We start from the raw sequence: 23333 nt of genomic DNA on the forward strand, positions 1-23333 counted from the left end.
TGACAGCAACATTATTGCAATAGCCAAAAGGCAGAAATGACCCAAGTGGCCATTGGTGGATGAATGGATAAGCAGAAAGTGGTACATACATTTCAGTACAAAAAATAGTAATAATGAAGCAGGGCTGTGCAGCCATTACAGCTGCTAACCAAGAACTGTCAATGACATAAAAAACCAAGCAAACATTTTATTAGATCAAAAAAACAAGATATAGATTATACATGGTAGACTGCAGCTATGTAAAGCTAAATATGTCCACATCTGCATATATGTCTTTAGGCAGGTAAAAGAGTGAAGGGAAATATACAAATGTCAGCAGTGGCTATGTCTCAAATGGTGGGCTTCTTTTCATCTCCAGTCTTCACATATTCCAGATTTTATGTAATGAGCATATATTACTCTGATAATGGGGTAGAGAGACACAGTAAGCATAAAACCAAACCACAAACAATGCAAAGGAAAATGAGTATTTATTCGATCTCCATATTGGGGAGGGGTCTATGTGTTTAACAGGAAAAGACACAGAAAAAAACTATCACACAGGAAAAGATAAATATGTTTGATTACTTTAAAAGGTGAAACCCATAACCAAAATTTAAAGGCAAATTAACACAAGTAGAAATACAAATGCCCAACTATCGCACAAAGAGAACCACGATCAAGGTCACTAACAAGCAAAGAATTTTAAGCTTTTTGTTTGTTTGTTTGTTTTGAGACGGAGTCTCGCTCTGTCACCCAGGCTGGAGTGTAGTGGCGCGATCTTGGCTCACTACAAGCTCTGCCTCCCGGGTTCATTTCATTCTGCTGCCTCAGCCTCCCGAGTAGCTGGGACTACAGGTGCCCGCTACCACACCCGGCTAATTTTTGTATTTTTAGTAGAGACGGGATGTCACCATCTTGGCCAGGCTGGTCTTGAACTCCTGACCTCGTGATCCACCCGCCTCGGCCTCCCAAAGTGCTGGGATTACAGGCGTGAGCCACCGCGCCCGGCCAGAATTCAAAGTTAAAACAGGTTACCACTTTTACCTGTTACCATCAGGCTGCTTATTTTTATGTTTTTTATTTGTATGCATGTTTATGTTTCAGTTTACTACCCCCTAAGGCAGCAGGAGAGCAGGAAGAGAAGCAAAAGAGAGATGTTTTTGACAACTTGGCACTGACAGACTATCCTAAGGGAATAATCTGAAATACATAAAAACATTTTATTCACAAAATTGGTCATCACAGCATTATTTACAATACTGAAAATCTGGAAATAACCTAAATTTCTAACAATTGAAAAAAGGTTAAGTAAATTATAAGACTATGCAATAAAATATATTACCAACAATACAAAGTATCTTTGTGAAAATCTGTAATAACCACACATAATACTTAGTAAAAAAAAAAAAAGAACATAAATTGCATGATAAAGAACACAATATGACCACAACAATGCAAAAAATTCACACCCCCAAAAAAGACAAGATATTATCTGGCAATTTTGCAGTAAAATACTCATGTATTTGTGCTGCATTTCTAATTTTTCCATAACTGACACATCAATTTTATAATTAGGAAAAAAATACCTTTTTAAAGTAAAGCAAACACAAGATTCTTTAGCAATGTTCATTCCATCCCACAATAGAGTCTAGAGAGTCACAAAAACCTCAGCCTCCTTCAGGAGAGGGGGGGAGCTTGGTAGTGAAAAATGGTCATGAATGAATGGGTGAAGAGAGGGAGGGGACAACCTAGTAGGAGGGAGGTAGGGATAGGCAAGGGAAAGGTGGGGACCAGTAGTCATACTGGTCAGCCAAGGAAAGGGGCATTGTGGAGTCAGGGAAGACTCTGACTGCTCAACAGAGGTCTGTCTAGACCCAGTAGTAGGCACTGACGGTGTTATCAAAGGACAGGATCAAAGAGAGATTTTAGGAAGACACATGGATTATTTTAGGGACAGGGGAGGAAGGAGGAGGGGTGGGTAAACTACTTGGAAAGAAAGGGAGAAGGACTGAGAAGATGGCAATGGGAGTGGGGAAGAAGGGGCTGATTGCATTCGTGACCTCACTACCAAACATACTTTGCTCATCTCCAGATAAGTCTTTGTGGGGTAATGCAGGGCAAAGAAACAGCTCATAAGAGGAACCTGCCAACATCCAACAAATTCGGTTCAAATCCACAGAAAATCTAGGAGTCTCCAAAGAAAATCACAGTCTCGCTGTGTCGCCGAGGCTGGAGTACAGTGGCACGATCTTCGTTCACTGCAACCTCCGTCTCCCAGTTCAAGCGATTCTCATGCCTTGGCTTCCTGAGAAGCTGGGATTACAGGCATGTGCCACCACACCTGGCTAACTTTTGTATTTTTAGTAGAGACAGGGTTTCACCATGTTGGCCAGGCTGGTCTTGAACTCCTGGCCTCAAGTGATCCACCTGTCTCGGCCTCCCAAAGTGCTGGGATTACAGGCGTGAGCCACCATGCCCGGCCTCTAACGCACTGGGTTTTAACAAGCCCCTCAGGTAGTTGTGATGTTCCCTCGTGTTTGTGAGCCACTGAATGAGAGTCATTCAAAATGTCTAGAATCACTAGTTCTGCTGTCAGCTAAACCATATGAAAGAACCCCTGCTCAAGTGAAATAAGAGATTTCTACAAATAAAGTGACTGGAGGACCACTAATAAGTCATATCCAGCTTAGTGGGGTTGGGGAAAGGTTATATGAAGCAACAAAGATATGGTTTCTCTAAGCCAAGTCAAGGTAAAGAACTGTGGAGTAGGCGATAAAGCCAAATGCACTGAACTATGTCATAAGGAATTTACAGGCTGTATTGTAAAAGTCACAGTGAACGTGATGACAGCAACAATGAGGATGAAGAACAGTGAAGAAAAAGCTGAGGGAAACCATTGACCAAAGAAAGCCGAGGCTCAAGAGAGAGACGAGCTTCAGGATCAGGAGATGAACAGGGCTCTTCAGTCACAGAGAAATCGTTGTTGCCAGAACAGTCAGTAACTTAACTGCTTAAAAGATCATCATGCTACCATATATACCTCTATTGTAGGCTAATTAATTTTAAAAATCTGTCTAAAATTTACTGATTTTAATATAATATCTTGTCATTTTTGGTAACAATACACTGCAGTAACTTAATGTACTTTGCTGTATTTTGTTTCACAAACATTTACCTTGAAACACTGGAGACTTTGTAAAGAGACAATTACTAAAAATTACTCCTTCACTACAGGACATTAGATATTTAATATTTATTTAGAAAGCTGCTGACACTTCTGATGACTACTGATAACTGATAAGATTCAACATGTTATAAATATGAGTTGTAAATATTCCATCCCTTTTGAGATTATATACACTAAGCTTTTTACTGCCACTGGCCTTTCTGGATACTTTCATATTTAAAGAATACAGAACCACATTCTGAGAGATTGACAATGACCTAATATTACACTAATGAAGTCTTCACAGTCCTCAAAATAATTTAGAATTTAATAAAATAATTTAGAATTTAATTAATAAGCAATTAAAATGGAATATTTTGTGCCTCCTGAATAAACACATGTCTGCAACCAACCGTCCCTAAAGAAGGATACTAATATATTTTGAGTGATTCAATCCATCCATGGATATAATTACATCTTTAAATGTTTTCCAGTGTGAATAACAGTCTTCCAATAGATGGCCATTGAGTTCAAGGGTCATATTATTTGTTAACAAATTATTATTTGGGCCAGAAAGTATCTGAAAAAAGTTTAACCAAATTTCCTACACACCTCATATCTCTAGTTTGTTGAGCATTATTTATTATTTGATGTAAAAAGTCTACATTAATTACTTCATACATATTTTATCTTGAGATTTTGAAATCCCATGGTCTTAGAAACAAAAATAAAAGATAGATTTTAAGACACCGGCTTCTGGTATTTTTTTTAACTTTAGATTTGAAAAAGAAACATGGATTACATGTTAACATAATATTTTGAATATATAGGGCTACATAAGATACATTATTAAATTATAAACAAAATAATCAGGAATTTAGTGTGGTGCCTAGTTTGATATATGGTTACTTTTTAAAATGCACTAAATTCCACAAATAATGAAAGTATTCTTTGTGTATAATGTTATGTTTGGTTATTATGTATGGTCTTCGTATCCGAAGGTATGACATAATTTGTGTTTGTTTGCTTTGTATTTATTCAGTAAATAAGCTGTAACTGTTTTAAAAAGAGGGAAATTTTTTTAAAACTGGTCCAATTACCAATTATAAATTAATAAAGACTAAACGAAAAGGGTTGGCTCTTACATATTCTCAGGCCAAATTGTTGATGCATGTTTGGATTAACTAGCCCTCAGGCTGCTTCCAATATTATGGGTAATCACAAAACAACCAGCTCTAACTCCTCCTCTCACCAGCTGGAAGGGAGCACATTACATTTGCCATCCACGGTTGGCAAAACTCAAGGCATCAACAACTGGAAAAGATCTCCACCTTGGGAATCATTATACATATTATGATCCTGCAATGGGTCAGAATCCACAAAATACAGTTCCCCTGCATGGATGTCAGAAAAGTTAGCCAGAAATTCATCAGGATTGAAGCCAACCCACACAGTATACCTATAGTCTATGGTGCGTATGGAATAGCCCATGATCTTTATATCTTTTAAACTCGGCTTGTCAGAATTCCACTGAGGGAAATCTGCAGGCCGGGGATACTGGCTATAGGCAATCAGTTCACGGGGATTACCAGGGAGGTATGGATCCTCTTCCAAGTCACGGAATCGAAAATGCTTCAGAAGGTTCTTGCCTTCTCTGCACAGCTCAACGTGAAATGAAGGAACGGGGCAGCGAGGTGGAACCTGCAGTCCTGCAAGTCCAGCCAGCGTGGGAAAAAGAGACACCAGTTCCACAAGGTCCATGGATTGCCTGCCTGAAACAGGAAGCAACAGAGCAGAATGGGTTACATTATAAAAGCCTGCCATGGCCAGGCAGGATCAGTAAAGGAACCTGTCTGGGCTCCATGTTTTCTTTTTTTAATTTACAACATTTATCTTTAACAACAGACGTTTAGAAACACCACCTCAGCACCTCACCCTGCATTAATTACTCATCCAATCAAATAGCAGGATGCAAAATTAAGAGTCCCACCAGCCTGTTGGCACTTTTTAAAACAACCTGAATTTTGGAACCACCAATGTAATAACTGACTCAGACAAGGATCATCAATTAAGGCTAAAACCACTAGGTAAAAAAAGTCTGTTGAGGAACAGGATATTCTGAGTTCCACAGGATCACCCCACACATTACCCCCTTCTGGATGTCTGCATTAGAGTTATATTTTCATTTTATTACTGTCATATACACACACCATAACATTTACCATCGTAACAACTTTTTAGTGTACAGTTCAGTGGAATTAAGTACATTTACACTGTTGGGCCATCATTACCACCATCCATCTCCAGAACTCCTCTTAATTTACACAACTGAAACTCTGTCCCCATTAAATAACAACTCCCCTTTCTCCATCTTCACCCAGCAAGTGGAAACCACCATTCTACTTTCTATGTCTATGAACTGGACTACTCTAGATACCTCATAGGAGTGGGATCATACAGTATTTGTTCTTTTGTGACTGGCTTATTTCACTTAGCATAATGTCCTCAAGGTTCATCCATGATGTAGCATGTGTCAGTTTCCTTCCTTTTTAAGGCTGAATAATATTCCATTGTATGGACAGACCACATTTTGTCTATTCTTCTGTCAATAGACATCTGAGTTGCTTCCACTTTCTGGTTACTGTGAATAGTGCTGCTATGAACATTAATGTACAACCTTTGATTGAATACCTGTTTTCAGCTCTGTGGATATATACCTAGGAGTGGAACTTCTGGGCCATAGAGTAATTCTATGTTTAACTCTGAGGATCCACCAAATTATTTTCCACAGTGGCTGTACCATTTTACATTCTTACCAGCAATGCACAAGTGTTCCAATTTCTCCATATAATCACTAACAGTCTTAACACTTGTTTCGTTTGTTTGTTTGTTTGTTTGTTTAGACAGAGTCTAGCTCTGTCTCCAGGATGGAGTTCAGTGGCGCAATCTCGGCTCACTGCAACCTCTGCCTCCTAGGTTCAAGCGATTCTCCTGCCTCAGCCTCCCAAGGCATGTGCCACCACACCCAGCTAATTTTTGTATTTTTAGTAGAGATCGGGTTTCACCTTGTTAGCCAGGATGGTCTTGATCTCCTGACCTCGTGATCCACCCACCTTGGCCTCCCAAAGTGCTGGGATTACAGGCGTGAGTCACCACACCCGGCCTTTCACAGCTCTTTGTTGTTGTTGTTTTTTATTAATAGCCATCCTAGTGGGTATGAAGTAGTATTTCATTGTGGTTCACCCATATTTAAAGTCTAAATATTGTACTTTATATTGATTCCTGTTAAAATTGATCTTGGATTTGCACTATCATGCTGGCCCTTCTGGATCTTTAAGATAGTGCTTTATCATGCTTGATTTCATTTTCTAGACACTGAATTTGTAAGCAAAATAAAAAGAAAACAAGTAAAGAAAGTTGAAAAGGGTACCTTTACAATGGCAAGATCTGGCTGATGCCTAGCTCTTTAACTGAGTGATCAAACTTACAATACTAGTAACATTGGCCATGAAGTGCACCCCCCTACCCCCAAATGTGACACAATGGGAGAATACAACAGCCCATGTAGCACACGTGTCAAGAATGTTACCCTGAATGTAGTCATGTGGAAACAATCAGACAAATCCAGGCTGTGGGACACTGTATAGGACAACTGGCCTGGATACTTATAAAAAGATGAGGTCAGGGAGATAATGGGGCCAGAACATGTAAGGCCACTGTGACGACATTTACTCAGATCAAGAAGGGTACATAAGAGCCTCCTGTGCCGGGCTGTGACATGACTTGACTTGGGTTTTAGTGAGATCACTGTGGCTACTCTGAGGAGGAAAACCTCCAAGGGATCCAGGGCACAAGCAAGGAGACCATTTAGCAAGCTGTTGCAGTACTTCAGCACAAGATAGCAGCAGTCTGGGGGTCCAAGGCAGTGGCAGGGGAAGTGGTGGGAAGTGGTACACAGAGTCTGAATGGAGTGTGACAGGCTTGCTCATAGACTGAGTATTGCATATGGAGTAAGAGGAAAAACCGGGGTTGAGATTATTCCATGATTTTTTGGCATGAGTGACTATTTTCATTTCTTGAGGACAAGAAGAGTGCTGAAGGAAAACCTGAAGATGAAAGATGTGAAGTCCAGCTTTGGATATGTTAGGCTGGCTAAGTGGGAAAGACTGTTGGAAACAAAAGCCTGAAGTTCAGGGAAAAGACACAACTAGAGATAAAATTTGGAAATAAACTGAAAGGCAGTGCAATTACATCCATTTCTAAATTGCTGAACACTTCCCAACGAAAGTTTCAGAAAAGATTCTCAACCAATCAGAAGATCTTTCCCAGCAAACAAAGGGCTAAAATCATGCCTTGAAACTGTTTAACCTTTCTATCAATGACATGAAAAAAGACAGGGCATGCAGTGCACAAAAATCAAATGTGTAAAAAATAAAATTGGGTAGTATAAAGCAAACTCGGAAAGATCCAGAAAGGCCAGAATGATGGTCCAGAACCAGACAAATTTAAACAGGAATCAACATACAGTACAAGATTTAGATGTTAAGGATGGATTAAATGCATAAGTCCAGAAAGGGGGCAATCTGGTTTAGCATTGTTCATAGAAGAGGTGCTCCAAAAACAGCGAACATCATACGCCATTTCAGAGACAGTATACAACCTGTCTCTGAAATGCACTGGGCAGATCGAGTCAGGATAGAACTCACAAGAACCTACACAGGTTGCCCACACATCCAGGAGGGGTATCTGGTCCAACTGGTATTCTGGAAGTGCTTTCTCAAACTGAAACATTTTGGAAGACAGAGACCAGAACAACCACAGGTCTAAACACTACCTTGTGACGAATGGTTGAAGGACTGGGGATTTCAGCCTAGAGAAGAGAAGGTATTGGTGGAGGGATAGGGTGGGAGGCATCACTGCTGTTTTCAAAGTTTTGAAGGACTAGTACATGGAAGTCAAAGTAAACTTGCTCTTCACTGCTGGGGAGGGCAGAGTAGAATCACCTGGTAGATTTTACAGATCTAGTGGTTCACTAGATTGATGAGCTGTCAAAATGGAAAATGTACCCCCTACAAAGGAGGCTGAGTCCCTACCAAAAGGGTGCATTGAGGGAAAGGATTCTACTCATCTGTTATGGGAGCAGCCCCTTCCTCTAAGCTCTGGAGCAGGCTCTTGTAGAATGTACCACAGCCCTCCTCATCTTGGGGATGCATCTGTTCCTTTGTCCATCATCACCCCACAAGGCTCCTTGTGGACAGGGACCATACTTGTCAGTTCAGGTGCTGTCACTCTTTCCCTGCCCAGAGTATGGGAGATGCTCAGGAAGCATGTGCTGACCACAAAATGTTGAGAAGAAATTCCAACACAAGGCAGGAAGCAGGGTCTGTGTAACCTCCAAAGCCTATGATTCAATAAAGTGGTTCACATATAAACTAAAGGTGATCTTATTGTCAAGCAATATCATTTCAGCATATTTTATACCTGGTTCCATCAACTCTGAGGCGGAATCAAAAGGGTCAAGGTAAGGGAAAAGCTTCTCGCCTGCCTCCGGAAGTGAAGCCGTCCTTCCAGGAACATAGAACATCAGGGGAACATGGGTAGCAACATCAAAATTGCTGTATTTGGCCCATTCTCCATGTTCACCTAGAGCCCACCCTAGTTCATAAAAAGCACAGAATGACAGAAAATGAATAATCATCATACCACAGCTTGTTTAGTTTAGACACCATTTCATTTCCTGTTGTAAAAACCAGAGAAAGTAGAAACTCATCACCTAGAAGAAAAATTTTCACTTGGAATTACCACAGAAAGGGTGATTTCAACTGAATGCTGCTGTACTCAAAATCAGTTATCTGTCCTCATGAGGAAACCTTTAAAAAACAAAAAACAATGAAATTTCCAAACTCAAATATCTTAACAAACTACTAGCAACATATACCTAACGTAGGGCTCTGTGGTGGTTCCCACATATGCATTCCTCCCCTGCTAAGACACGCTCCTCCTTGACAGAGTGGGAACCCTGAAAGCTGTAGTGTCACCACTGCCCTGTCCTGTACCTACCTATCTTTTGACTCATTTCCTCCAAGCTCAGGTTTTCAGTTTTGGGTGTGTGCCACCTAAAACTGAGCTGTGGAACTGCAGCACAATCATCAAATTCAAAAAAGGCAAGGACATCTGGCTCAGATTTTAAGATACACCATAGATGGAGTAAACTAAAACCTTTGATTCCAGATCCTTAACCCCGATTAAAAACAACACAACCCTTCATGCCTATTTAAAACGTCCCTTGCAAAAGATGGTTTGAATATTCCAAGTTGGAAATACCCAGCCTTTTTAAGTTACAGCACCCTTTTTGATACAAAAAATGGGCATGACAGAAACTGTATAGTGAGTAGCGTTATAAAAATAACCAAACACACCAAAAGCTGCCACGGGTAAATTTGAGAAAGTGCTGAAATACACCACACAGCGTGAGACCTTGCTGGCTCTGTCTAACAGATGACGCTGGGGCTGCAAATGGTGTCCCAGCCTTCCAGCGTCTGTGGTCTCCAGAACAGGGCTGAAACCTGTTCTGCGCTGACACTGCTCTCCTAAGAAGACCCCAAGTTGAGAGGAGCCTCTTACCCACTCATCTATAATCAAAGCAGACTTGATGCCCATCAGAGTTGCCCAGTGATTCTGGTGAGCCCTTCCTCCCTCTGGCTGTGAGTACTGGGGAGCATGGTGGGGACTTTCAGATAGCTCGGTGGAGCGCAGAAAGAGAGGGAGTTCCCCCTGACTCCTGCCCCAGTCGGTCAGCCCCGTGGGCCGAGGGGTAGCCCCACTGCTCAACCTCTCCACTCTCTTGGGGAGGACGAGGCAGCCTTGACCCACGAGGGCTGATGAATGGGTCGGTTATCGGCAGGCTCCTAGGCCACCAGCTTGGAGATCACGTTGTCCCTTTTAGATTCAGTGTGGCGGGAATCTAAAAGGTTGAGGATGGAGAAGCCTGCAGGATGGCAAAGTGAGGGACCCCGGCAGTGGGACCTCAGGAATCCACCCCTGAAACTCTGACTGGGGTGCCCGTGGAGGCCCTGAAGGTACAGCAGTCAGGCGCTCTGTGGCATTCTGAATACTGGCACGCAGCCTTCGGCCTCTGCCAGCTTTTGTGAGCTGCCCTGCACCAGGCAGAGGTGGCCCCCAGGCCTGGCACAGGGTCTGACACATGGCACATGCTATAGAAATAACTGTGGACTGCCTGACTGCAAGATCTCATTGAACGTCTGGTGCCGGGCCTCAGCCTGTGCTGCTGCAGCCAGGAGCAAATACAGGGAAGTCCGGCTAAGGAGAACGCATGCCTGTGTGGGCCCCAAGGATCCGTCTCAAGATCAGGAGGAACAAGAGGCCAGTGACCTTGACAGGCAGCTCAGGAGGTTTCTGGCTCCTGCTCCAGAGGCCCAAGATGAGGACGTGGCAACACAGGGAGGCCCAGGGAATGATGAGCTCAGGGACACCTGTTAAACTGCACTTTCCCATGCCCAGACCTGCAAGTTCCTGAGACCAGTTGCAGAAACCAGCATGTTTTACTAGCTCCCAGACGGTTCTAATGGAGAATGTCCCAGGAGGGTACTCTTAGATGGGCTATTTGTAATCTACGGCAGCTGCCTCACAACAAAGAGTGTGTTCATGGAGAAAAGGAAACTGGGCACTGAGGGGTCAGAAGCAGATGGCAGATCATCGGGAATATGTGAAAAATTATGGCACCTCCATATATAATATTACAGACCTTTCTAAGGGAAAAAGCAGGCTTCTGAGAAATGACCCAGAGATTGTCTATGATATTAAGTGTACAAAACCAGGGAATGTTAACAGTACACACAGAACAAGCAATCACATCTTGTGACATACATGTTACAAACATACACATGTATATCCCTTTGTGCATATGTGCACAACTGATGGCTGGCAGATGGATCCCTAATCCATTAGCACCTGTTAGCCCTGAGCAGGTGGGAGAAAAGGGCAGGATGTTCTGGCCCTGAATTATATGCTCTGTATCCTTTTTTCTCTTTATGATAAGCACAGGTTATGATTTACTATTATCCTATTTCATATTTGATGATATAAATTATTTTCCTTTTTCTAAGTATATCAGTATTATGGTTATACTTCAAAAGAGGCAATATTTTTCAGAGATAGTGATCAGAAAACAGAACCATCTGGGATTTGCTTCAAAACAATTCAGAGATGGGGGAGTGGGTGAGTGGGAAACGGGGGGAGCTGCTGTTTTATTCCCTGCTCTTGGAATGTTGAAGAATTAAAAAAGTGCTTTTAAAAAGATAGTTTCATTTTTGGAAAAGTAGGAACCAGCCTTAAAGGAGATAAAGACTTGAAAATCCCAGGCTCTCAGCAGAGAAGACAGCGGGGATGGGGTGGGAGGGCTGGAGCCAGGCCTGAAGAGCTTGCTGGGCTCTGCCAGGATTGTTCTGGATCCTCTCCACCCAAACTAAAAGACCTCCAACCCTCCAGTTAAAAATGGGGGTTACAAGAGCTCTGCCACACAAATGGAGGGTTCCTGCTGCATTCACCAAGAAAAAAAAAAAAGTTGCTACAAGACCCTCCCCCACCCACCCACACCTATCCGTCAAGCATCTAAGATGGAGGTCTCAGGACTAACAAGTTGATCATAAAAATACCCCAGGATCCCAAACTCAAGGCACCACTGGTTCACAAAAGAGAACAAACCCACGTTTATGTCAATGGCAATTTTGCAAAGCATATTTCACAGGAAAGTTCAGATGTTTTGACTCACCAGGGAATTTCAAAACGCTTACCATGATCCGAGGTAAATGCAACAATGGTGCTGTTGGCCAGCTGAAGATCGTCCAAAGCACTCAAGAGGCGGCCAACCTGTGTATCCAAATATGACACAGAGGCGAAGTAGCTCTGGCGGATTTTCCGCTGCAAATTAAAAAACATAATAATGAGAGTGACTGCAATTTAAATTGCCATGGTATACAGAGATAATGCTTGCCTGAGTATCTCTCCCAATCCCAACCCCTTAGTTGATGCCCTTAATGATTTTCTCAGCCAAAATGTAACACTCCTTTTCCTACCGTCTGCATCGCTTCACCCACAGAGTCACAGCAAAATCTGTAGGTCTACAAATAAGATACATTTCTAAGCAAATCAGATTTCACTTTAGGGCACAGATCACAGTGGATGAATGTGTCACCTACTGCTCCTTTCTGTCTCCCTCACATATTCTGATGGGTTCCAAGAGATGAACATGTACACAGAAACTGATCCTACAGTCCCTTGAAACACAGGCCCACACACGCTCTGATAAAGGTCACAAAGATACAATTCAGTTCTGTTAATTTCCTGTGGCTGCCATAACAAAATATCACAAATTGGGTGGCTTAAAACAACAGATATGTATTGTCTCCTAGCTCTGGAGGCTAGAAGTCCAAGATCAAGGTGTTGGGAGGGCCATTCTCTCCCTGAAGGCTCTAAGTAGAAGAATCTTGCGTCTCCCTAACTGCTGATGGTGGCGGTCAGTCCCTGGCATCCCTCAGTTTGCAGCTGCCTCACTGTGTCTCCATCTTCATGTGTTCTTCCAGTGTATCTCTCTCCCCTCTTCTTAAAGGACACTGATCATATTGGATCAGGAGCCCACCTTACTCCAATATGACCTGATCTTAACTAATTACATCTGCAATACACCTATTTCCAAATATGGTTACATTCTGTGGTACTAGGGGGTTAGGACTTCAACAGCTCTTTTCAGGGAAAAAAATTCATAACTTAACACATAACAACAACCCTGACTGAGCCTTTCCCTCTGATCACTTTCTAACCCAACAGCAGATTACAACTGCATATTTTCATGGACCATGGCTGTTACATGGAGCTCATTTCTAACAAACTGTCAGCAGGCAGAAGAGCAAGGGAGAGACCAGAGAGCAGCACGTCCTTCACAGTCCCTGAACCCAAGAGGGGCTTTGGGAACAGCCAGATCATACCCTGAAGTAAATGAGCCACCGGCCTCTCCTGGGCTCTCATCCCCAGCCTGGTTCACAAATGCTAAGAACAAAGATTAATCCTCCACCCCAAAGAGGGGTGAGAAGAAAGCCATGACTTCTCAGACCAGTCACTGACTTATCATCTGCACCCACCAGCTTCTTCTTATCACTGCCAGGGTGAGGACAATCATAAGATTCACCCGTTCTCACTTGCAGTCAAGAGAAAAGATATACATCTAACTTTCTAGCAGGATTATGTTGAACCCTGGCCTACTTATACTTTCTGGTAGATGAAGTCTTCAGCCTGAAACGTGTGGAACTTTGGTCCTCCTGGGGAAGAAAGACACCTGTCAGGATGGCTGTGTCCTATACAAAAGTATTCCTTCCTTCCTATGCTAGCCCCTGGATGTAAGGCAATAAGCAGACAAGGTCCTCAACCTTGATGAACCACCCCATCCAGTGAGGACACAATCACGGAGACAAGAAAATGTTTAATTATCAGTGAGGCCTGCCGGGTCTGTCCTGCAGACCCTGGCCTATGGAGGAAATGAGTACTCAGACACAGGTATGCAGTGTAAGAGCAGCTAGGTGACTGCCTAGCTCTAGTGGCGAGACAGCAGCCCCGAGAAGCTGGAGCTGCTTGCTTTTACTCAGTGCAGGCACAATGCCAAAAACCTGGAGCCAACCTGTAGGTAATTAACATTTATTGTTCTCCTTCCAGGGAACCTCACATGCACAGATGATCAAAGGTCAGCTCCTGGTCAACATAAGTAAACAAGACTGTTTAAGATAAATTCCCCCACGCTTCCTTGTACCTACTCCTTGCCCTCTGCCTCAGGGTTATAGAATAGCTGCCTTCAGCTATTCTCCCCTGGGGCTCTGCAGAACCTTCTGACCTTTCAGAAGGTTTGTATCCTTTCCCTATAGTTTTTCCCACCACTCTGACCAATCCCCCACAGAGGCCCAGGGGTGACACAGGGGAATAAGCCCTCAAATCTGCATGGGAGATTCAGGGAAGGCTTCACAGAGGAGTTAGAACTTGACAAGAAGCGCCTGCAGTCAGACAAATGGGGCTCAGATGCTCCAAGCAGGGGCTGCAGGGCATGGAACAGTGTGGAGTTGTGACGGAGTAGGTTGTGCGTGGGGCCAATAAAAGGCTCATGTGACTGGAGAATCAAATGGGAGGGCAGAGGGGTGACTGGAAAGTTAGGTCTGGGCCAGATAATATGGACCTGGTGGGTCTATCCAGGGAGTGGAGACTCCAAGTTCTAGGTCAATGGAGTCACTGAGGTCTTTCAAGGCGAGAAATTGACATGATCCGGGCTGCAAGTTATTAAGAGTCATGTTGCAACAGGACACAGACACAGATTCCAGAGGCTTTAGACAAAATGGTACTAGGCCACTGCTGGGTACATAAGAGGTGCTCACCACACTTGCTGAATGAACAAAACAAAGCAAGGCCCACTAAAGTGGTCCAGAACAATGTGATGAAGGATCTAGAGGACCATGTGGATGTCAGAGGAATTTAGGGGCATCAAGTAGACATGGGGGCAGGGAGCAGAGCAGGAGGAGGTGTTGAGGAACCCCAGGGTGACTCCAGGTTTCACATTCAGCTGGTGGCATAATTCGCTGGCATGTGGGGGCAGGCGGTGCAAGAGGAGGAGGAGGAGGAAGGAGTTCCAGAAGGGGTGGAGCTGGCCAGTGAGGAAGTGACACGGAGCCCAAGGAAGGTCAGGACCCACACAGATGGATTTTATTGGCCACCAAGGTCAGTGCTGAGGTGAAAGTTTAGTGGGTTGGGGAGGTGGAAGCCTGCGTAGAGGACAGAGAAGAACAAATAGACAATGAGGCCACAGACATAGCCAGAACAGCCCAGTGTGCAGTCGTTCTGCCTTGGAGGTCAGGTGAGGGAGTGGAAAGCAGAAACAGGCAGGGGCAAGGGGGCTGGCACTTTTGCAGCTGAGAGGGATGAGAGCAGATGGAGAGGCTGCAGGGAAGGTGAGTGAGAAGGAAGACCTTGCTCTTTTTGCTTGCAGACGTGGGAAGCAGGGACAGTGGTGGGGAGTCGAGGGAAGAGGCCTCGAGCCCAGAACATGCAAACACAAAATTCCAGATCTCAGTGACGGAGATTATTAATAGAGCCCATTCAACAAGTACACACTAGGTGGCATCTGATCCTCTGAATGGCACATTAAGGACTCCAAGACTCAGAAGGGTTAGTTAACTTGCCCAGAGTCACGCAGTTGATAAGGGGCACAGCCAGAATGTGTACCCACATCCACCCCATCCGATCCCCTACCTCCGCCTATCCACCAGCCTCCATTTCTACAAGAGGAAAGGTGCTGTCCACTGAGAAATGGGGCACAGGGGTGGCAAAGGCCTGGAGGGGAGCAGTGAAGGGGAGTAGGGAAGAGGTCATACAAACAGAGCAGCTGCAGAGGACAAGTGAGGTGAGCTGAGCAGAGAGCTTGCCTGGGCTGCTGGGGCTGGAGGCGGGGTATCTGAGGGCCTCCTGCTTCGTGGGGGCGTGGATTTTCTCCAGCAGCTTTCAGGACTTGGACTGGAGAGCAGAGGGTGTGGTTGGACTGTCTGACGATAAGGGTATTGCAGGAGGGGCAAGGATAAATGGACAAGTATGGTGAGCTAAGCAGCTGGGAAGAACAGTAGTCACCTACCACCAGGCCTTAGCTATTTAGGAAAGCAACAAAGCCAACAGGCCCTGGACACAAGGGGGAGATAGAAATGCATATTCTGGCAATCCCCGTGAGGTGGAGCAAGGGAGGTGCTAGAAGAGGTTGTGGTCAGTGTGGTGACTCAGAAGCAGCAGGCAACAAACTCCTGAGTGTGGCCCCTGAGGTCACTGGCTCATGTGGAGCTGAGTTAGAGGGCTGGAGCTGAAGAGAGCCCAGAGCTCAAGAGTGCAGTGAGATGGGCATGGATGCGGACATCCAAAGCTGCAAGAGGACAGTGAACAGGCCCGAGTTTAAGCGGAATACAGGGCTGGGACCAGCATGTGCATGCATCAGGGAGGCCCTCTGAGTCATGCTGTCCACTGTGTCTAAGGAGGGGACTAACAGAACTTGAAGGAGACCGCTCTGTGCAGCCGAAACGGTCCTAGATACTTCTACATGCTCTCTTTGATTCTTGCTGAAAATCTCTAAAGTAGGTGTTATCATGGAAAAATTTTACCTACCTTGTTTCAATTTTATAGAGAAGAAAACTCAGGGAGGCTCAGGGAGGTAACATGACTTGACAGAGGTTAGGCAGCTGGTATGGGGTAGAACATGAATTTGAACCCACACTGCTGGGAACCAACAGATCCAACCATGGGGCTTTGGAGTTACAGTCCCTGGGGATGAATCGGCTCCACCTAGCACTAATTTTGTGCTGTCAGACAAGTCAGCACACCTCTCATGCCTTGAGTTTCCTCACCTAGACAACAGAGAGCAGGTACCTCACTAAGTCCCCATGAGGACTAAAGGTAATACCACACATGAGTCAGCGCCCTTCCTGGCACACAGTCCATTTTGAAGGGTCGTTTTAAGTGACCGTCACTAATAAAGCATCCAGGTGCAGCCTCAGGGCCAGTTCAAGCCACTTCATCATCAGTAGCCCAGAAACACAAAATTAGAAAAAAAACAGATGGCTGCATTGCTTTCCAAACTCTCAGTGAAACCAGAATCAAATGGATTTGAGGAATGCACACCTCTCACCACCCACACTCTTGTTGTGCAATCTCAGGGGCCAAGTAAGTTTGGATAGCAAGGGATATCTGTATACGGTGGTTTTATTGTGTTTGTTTTGAACAATACACTACAGCAGAGACTCTCAAACTTCTGATGAATCAGAATCACCTGGTGTGCTTTTTTTTTTTTTTTTTTTTTTTTTTTTTTTTTTTTTTTTAAAGAAATATCGGTTGTCAGGTCAGGTTCCACCTCCAGCTTCCAACTGTGTAAATCTGAGTGGGCCAAGACTTTGCATTCCCAACAAGCCCTCCCAGAAATTCTAAGGCAGGTAGTCCAGGACGCATACTTTGAAAACCCTGCCATCTTCCATTCACTATAGCTTGCCTGCCACAGCATTCATGTGGTAAGAGAAGGGCACGGTTCTGTGTGGAATATTCCAGAAAGAGCATTAGTCAATGTGTATTCTGCTCTCCAGGGAGAAAAGGTGATTGATGAGTCAGTGTGAGGATTCTAATTATGTGGTTGCTCTGCCCCTAAATCATGGCAAAGGAATGCCAGACATCACAACTGGATGGCACTGGCCATGATGGTGTCCCAGTTCCCTCTGCACCAAGGTCCTGCTCACCAAGCCACCCCCTGAGAGTGACAGCTAGCCAGGATGGGCTTTTCCCACAAAGGGAACCTGCAAGTACCAGCAAACCAAGCATTCTGGGCTGCTCGGGACTTGCTCATCACTCTACAACTAATGAGCTATCACCTAAATTAAACAGTATCCCCCTTGGTTAGGAATGGTCACCCAGGCTGCTTCCCCACCCGTGTCCACAAGCAACAAGTCACCAACTCTCTGGATATTCCCTTCTTTAGAAGGTAAGACACTGGCTGGGAGAGTTCTGATCCATGCAACACTGCCTGTGCCCTAAATACCTATAGGACACCTCCACCCCAGCTCTTTGCCCGATAACTCACACAAAGAAAGCTCTTAATAAGACATTATAGATGGAGTTGTGTCTACTGAGAAGAGTGGTTTCACCTATGACACTATGTCATCAGTGTCCAATACATCCTCCAACTATGTCCTTGATACCTGAAACTCCACAGGAATTGGGCCATATGGCACACTGATGTTTAAGGCTTGGACATCTTCCCGTTGCCTGATGTCCATCCAGGGGTTGTACGCCACAGGGGGTAGGCCATCAGGGACCTCGGAATCGGGGGCCAAGGTGATGTTCTCCAAGGGATACAACTTCTGAAATTCCTTGGGGAAAAACACAAAGCCACAAAGTTGTCACTGTTTTAGCAAAAGCACAAGGTTGTGGCTCTATTAGTATCTATGCTGCCTTTTCTCTAAGCCTGTGATGCATTTACATGGTGGCTCACTAGCATTTCCCATGTGCTCATCCCTGACCTGGAAGTCCAGCCTTAAGTTACTCTCATGAGATGCCAATGGCAATGAAATCATACGACTTCTGTTTCCTACAAACTGAGCAGCAACAGCTCTCTTCCTTCATACAAACAGATGCCCTTCTGTTCCTGTCCCCACCTCCTGCCTGGCTAGAAAAGTGTCATGAGGTGTTGGGTTCCCAAAATCACCCTCAGGTTCAGTAATTCACTAGGGGAACTCATAGGATTCAGCATTTAGTCTCACGCACAGCTATGATTTATTACAGTAAAACACACTCAGCAAAGAAAAAAGGACATGAGACAATGTCTAGAGGAAACTAGGCACAAGCTTCAAGTCCTCTTCCAGGGAAGTCACATAGGATACACTTACTTCTCCCAGCAATGAGTTGTGTGATAATACATGTGAAATGCTGCTAACTAGGCAAGCTCATTAAAGCCTCATTATCCAGTTTTTATTTGGGGCTGGTCAGGTAGGCATTGTCTGTCTGAAACATACCAAAATGCCAGACTCCCAGAAAAAAAAAAAAAAAAAAAAAAACAAGGGTTCATCATCAACCACAATGTTTGTCTAAACAGTTTAAGCATAGTAAGTCAATTCTGGGAGTAGTGGGAACACTCTGGAAATCAAAGTTCCCAGATGCCAGCCAAGGGCTAGACTTATAAGCAGGCCTTTCAAAGAATCATAGCCAGGTCAGCTTTGTTAACTGTTGTCTGCAAAGAGGCAGGAGAGGTGAACCTCACAGCCTTCTTCTATCAAGGGGGCTGACAGCTCCTACTAGGAAGGCAAGATCCCCTGGGCCAATCAAAGCAAGATACCTGCAGCATCAAAAAGCATACCGCTGGTCTCTACTCTCATTACATGTGAGGGGCATTCTCTGCAAAGTCAAAAGGATGGGATACTCAGGCCCTCATAAAACATGATAGGGAAAAATGGAAAAGGATTCTAAAACAGAAAAGACTACATGCTCTAAATGACATACAAGCAAGTACAGGATTTGAGGTTCCAAGAAGCAATGCAGTGCTTTGTGTTTACACGATCTAACCTGACAGGCTCGGGGGAACAGGCAGTTTTTAAAGAGGGCTTCATATTCCCTGGGGCTGTTCTGCAAGGGCCATCCCTTATTACAGGCCTTGGCAGCCAGCTCTGATTCACTTCTCTGTGGTGATCTCGCCATCCAACTCAACATGTGCTTGATAAGTTCAAGGAAAGGAAATCAAATCCTCCAGTGGAGGGAAGTGGAAAGCCAAGCATTTCTTACAAGACTCTTACATGTTCTTGGCCTTGGCCTCTAAATCCCATCTTCACTCCACTGAGGACACTAGTGCCCATCAGGCATCCACGATGCCTGGGGATGGCAGGATGTGGCCACCTTCCCTGTGCAAATCCCTCTCTCAACAAACAACACAGCTGTGGTGGCTGTGCTGGATCAGCCTTCAACCAGCTCTTCACCTTGGGGTATCTGAAGGGGATGTGTGGCTTATGATACCCAACGGCCAGGAAGAAAGGACTGGCTGACGTTTTCATCTTTTCCAACAACTGTATGGCTTGCTCAGTGCTCTGTTTGTCAGGCAAGGTGCCCTCGGGCACATCCACCACATCCACAGGGCAAAGCAGGTTGGCATGGAGTTCTCCGTCTGGCCCTCGACATGTCTTTCAAAACAAAATATATAACATCAGCTTTTTAAGTGTAAGAAATGGAAGCCATGAAGGCTACACACACAGATTTAATGTTCACATAATCAGCCCTTCATGTGTTATTCAGACTGAACAGACACATCAGAAGTAGAATTAAAACAGAAAAGTGTTTCTTGTTTTCCAGGCAGGGGCCAGAAATCCACTAGCACTTAGTTTCTTGTCACTAATACTCCTTCTCCATATCATAACTAATTAAAAGAAACCCCAGTAGACTATTAAAAAAAATCCATCTCTAATTCAACAATTAAAAAAATGCCAATTAAAAATGGGCAAAGGATTTGGATAGACATTTCTCCAAAGATGATATACAAATGGCCAACTGAACATGGAAATGTGGTTAACATCATTAGTCATTACAGAAATGCAAATCAAAACCACTTCACACCCAATAGGGTGGTTATAATTTTTTAAGATGGAAAATAACAAGTGTTGATGAGGATGCAGAAAAATTAGAACCCTCTCACATTGCTGGTGGGAATGTAAAATAGTGCAGTCACTTTGAAAACCAGTCTGGCAATTCCTTAAACAGTTAAACATAGTTATTATACTGAAGAAAACAAAAAATATATGCCCATAAGAACACTTGTACAAAAATGTCAAAGGCAGCACTATTTCTAATAGTCAAAAGTAGAAACAACCAAATATCCATCAAGTGATGAATTGATAAACAAAATGTGGTACAACAGACAATTATGTGGCCATAAAAAGGAATGAAAGGCTGGGTGCGGTGGCTCACACCTCTAATCCCAGCACTTTAGGAGGTGAGTGGATTGCCTGAGGTCAGGAGTTCGAGACCAGCCTGGCCAACCTGGTGAAACCCCGTCTCTACTGAAAATACAAGCATTAGCTGGGTGTCGTGGCGGGCACCTGTAATCCCAGCTCTCGCAAGGTTGAGGCAGGAGAATCATCGCTTGAACCTGGGAGGTGGAGGTTGCAGTGAGCTGAGATAGCGCCATTGCACTCCAGCCTGGGTGACAAGCGTGAAACTCTGTCTCAAAAAAAAAAAGAGGAATGAAGTACTAATTTATACTGTTATGTGGTTGAACCTCAAAAACAGAATTCTAAGTGAAAGAAGCCAGAAACAAATGGCTACATAGTGTATGACTCTATTTATACCAAATGGACAAAATACACAAATCCATGGAGACCAAAAATAGTTCAGTTGTTGTCCCAGGCTGGGTGCTGAGACAAAATGAGGAACAACTGGTAATGGGTACATGGTTTCTTTTGAGAGTGATAAAAATGGTCTAAGATCGATTTGGTGTAGCTGCACAACTCTGTGAGTATACTAAAAACCATTAAATTGTATACTTTAAAAGAGAGAGCATTATGGTATATGAACTCTATTTTAATTAAAAAATTAAAAAGAAAAAAAAAAACATTTCAAATTACAAAGACAGGTTAAGGCTTGTAAATGACAGGGTCCCAGTCAACTTGATAAGGTGACAGTCCATGGAATTTCCAGATCTTCAGCTACGCTAGGCACAGAATGAAACCTCCTGCTTTATTTCCCAAAGTAGACATGTTGGCCGTGAGACCAAAGTTAGTTTTGACCATGATGTGTATATCACAAAGACCAAGGGGCTGTGTTAGCTGCTGTTCCATCTCAAAGAGTGTTGCTGCCTTTTCACAGCCCTGCCTTGCTCACCCCACCCTTGGGCAGGACAGCCCAGCACCCGCCTCAGACCACTTGTTCATCATCTATATATACGCAATTTGCAGCACTCGAGGGAGATTTAGTGTTGTCAGACCCGCCACTTTGAGAAGAAATGGGTAGGGGGGCAGTTAGGGCAGGGACCTGGCCTTCGTAAGTGAGGCCACTAAAAAGGAGCAAGATGGCTTCAGGGAATTAAGATGGGATCTTCCCTATTCAAGCCACAAGCCAAAGGCCAGAGCTCACAGTTTTCACTGTATTCTGAAATGGAAAGCTGTCAGGAATTTAGAACAATACCTTCCACCTCACCTCCAAACCCTCACCCTTCCCAACATGTTTACTAAAACCTCAGAGGTACATTTCATTTCTCAGTTCCCCAGTTGGTTTTCTGAGTTTCTTTAAATGTGGGTTTTAGTTTCATTTATACATTTGGGTTTCCTCTAAACCAAGATTTTCTTTGTAGGTTACTTTTTTTCATAATGCTCTAAAAATTTAAAACCCCTATCAGATGTCTCAGCTGCTGAACATACACATTAGGTCTGAGACAGATACACGGCATGCCTCTCTCCCATTCTGGGCTAAGGCTCCTGGAGCTCAGCCTCTTTTCTCCCTCCCATGTCTCAGCATCTCCTAGTCTCATCCAGAGTGAGCACTGGGGAGCTATTCAATGATTCTGATACATTAGAGCCCAAGGTTTTAGAACAAGTAGCACCCACCAGCTTCTAGAATGAAGCCACTGCTCCTGTCGGGCCTAATGCTGAACTTACTTCTGTCAAGACATTATCACAAATGAAACCCACAACTTTGCGGTATATAACCAGCTTCACAGAACATGCAGTATACCCAGTAGTTTATGTGACAAAGGAAAAAGTGGTTCCTCTTCAGAAATGTCCCTTTCACAGCCTTACCTTAGTGTTTTCATACTTCTCAGAGGAAGGATGATAAGGTGGAAAAGACCAGCTATATGGAGAATCATCGGTATGGTTAGAAGTTATCCCTTGGAAAAAAAAAAAAAAAAAGTTGTTAAAACATGACAAAAAAGTTGTTAAAACATGACATAAAAAAAAAGTTGTTAAAACACTCCCCATAACTAAAACTCTGTAAACAAAAGGGCAAGTGGAACCTCTCTTCTTCGGGGCTGTTTCCTCATCTATAAAAGTCCCCTCTAAAGCCAAACTCTCTAGTTTCTATTTGAGAACTGAGCATCTGACTTCCTGGTCCCTAAGCCCTAATGATTTGTGATAGGCTCTGTGGAAGGGACCCACAAGGACAAGAACAGTCAGCTCCTTAGAGCCCATGCTGAAACCTATCTCTCACCCTATGAAGGAGGCAGCAGAGGCATCAGCACCACCAGGGAGTTGATGGGGGCAGGAAGGGGAGGCTCAGGGAAGGTATGTGCCTTATCCGATGCTAACCAGATATTAGATAAGGCAGCCAGGACTCAAAACCATGTTTTAGAACTCCAAGTTCAAGTGCTCATTCATGAAGCAGAAACCCACCCTTAAGCTTAGTAGTTTATAGTTTATTTGGGAAGACAATATAGTAGTACTGGAAACCAAGGAAGGACTGCCAGCTTTCAGAAGCATCGAAGAGCCAAGTGGGGGATCCTCCAAGCACAGAGGTTATTGTGAGTCAGGTGAGGACTAGCAGGGAGGACTTCTAGAAGCCAGTAAGGCCTGTGAGGGATCTGAAGGGAAGCGCTGCCTACAGTGGTTAGCCAGGAGTGGAGGGGATCACAGGCAGA

At 44.1% G+C, this 23333-nt stretch overlaps 1 protein-coding gene across 1 annotated transcript in view; it reads right to left on the reverse strand.

Moving 5' to 3' along the window:
• Window positions 1-451: 451 nt before the first annotated feature.
• Window positions 452-23333, reverse strand: part of IDS (iduronate 2-sulfatase) — a 308093-nt gene continuing 285211 nt past the window's right edge. Inside the window, exons 5-10 of the mRNA XM_050775197.1 lie at window positions 22498-22586; window positions 19690-19890; window positions 17923-18093; window positions 11962-12088; window positions 8630-8803; window positions 452-4920 (exon numbers count right to left, since the gene is read on the reverse strand). Of these exons, the coding sequence (XP_050631154.1) occupies window positions 4448-4920; window positions 8630-8803; window positions 11962-12088; window positions 17923-18093; window positions 19690-19890; window positions 22498-22586 (1235 nt within the window). The 3' untranslated portion in view covers window positions 452-4447. The remainder of the gene's footprint in view (window positions 4921-8629; window positions 8804-11961; window positions 12089-17922; window positions 18094-19689; window positions 19891-22497; window positions 22587-23333) is intronic.

This window comes from Macaca thibetana, chromosome X (assembly GCF_024542745.1).
Source record: "Macaca thibetana thibetana isolate TM-01 chromosome X, ASM2454274v1, whole genome shotgun sequence".
In the NCBI taxonomy this organism is placed as follows: Eukaryota; Metazoa; Chordata; class Mammalia; order Primates; family Cercopithecidae; genus Macaca; species Macaca thibetana.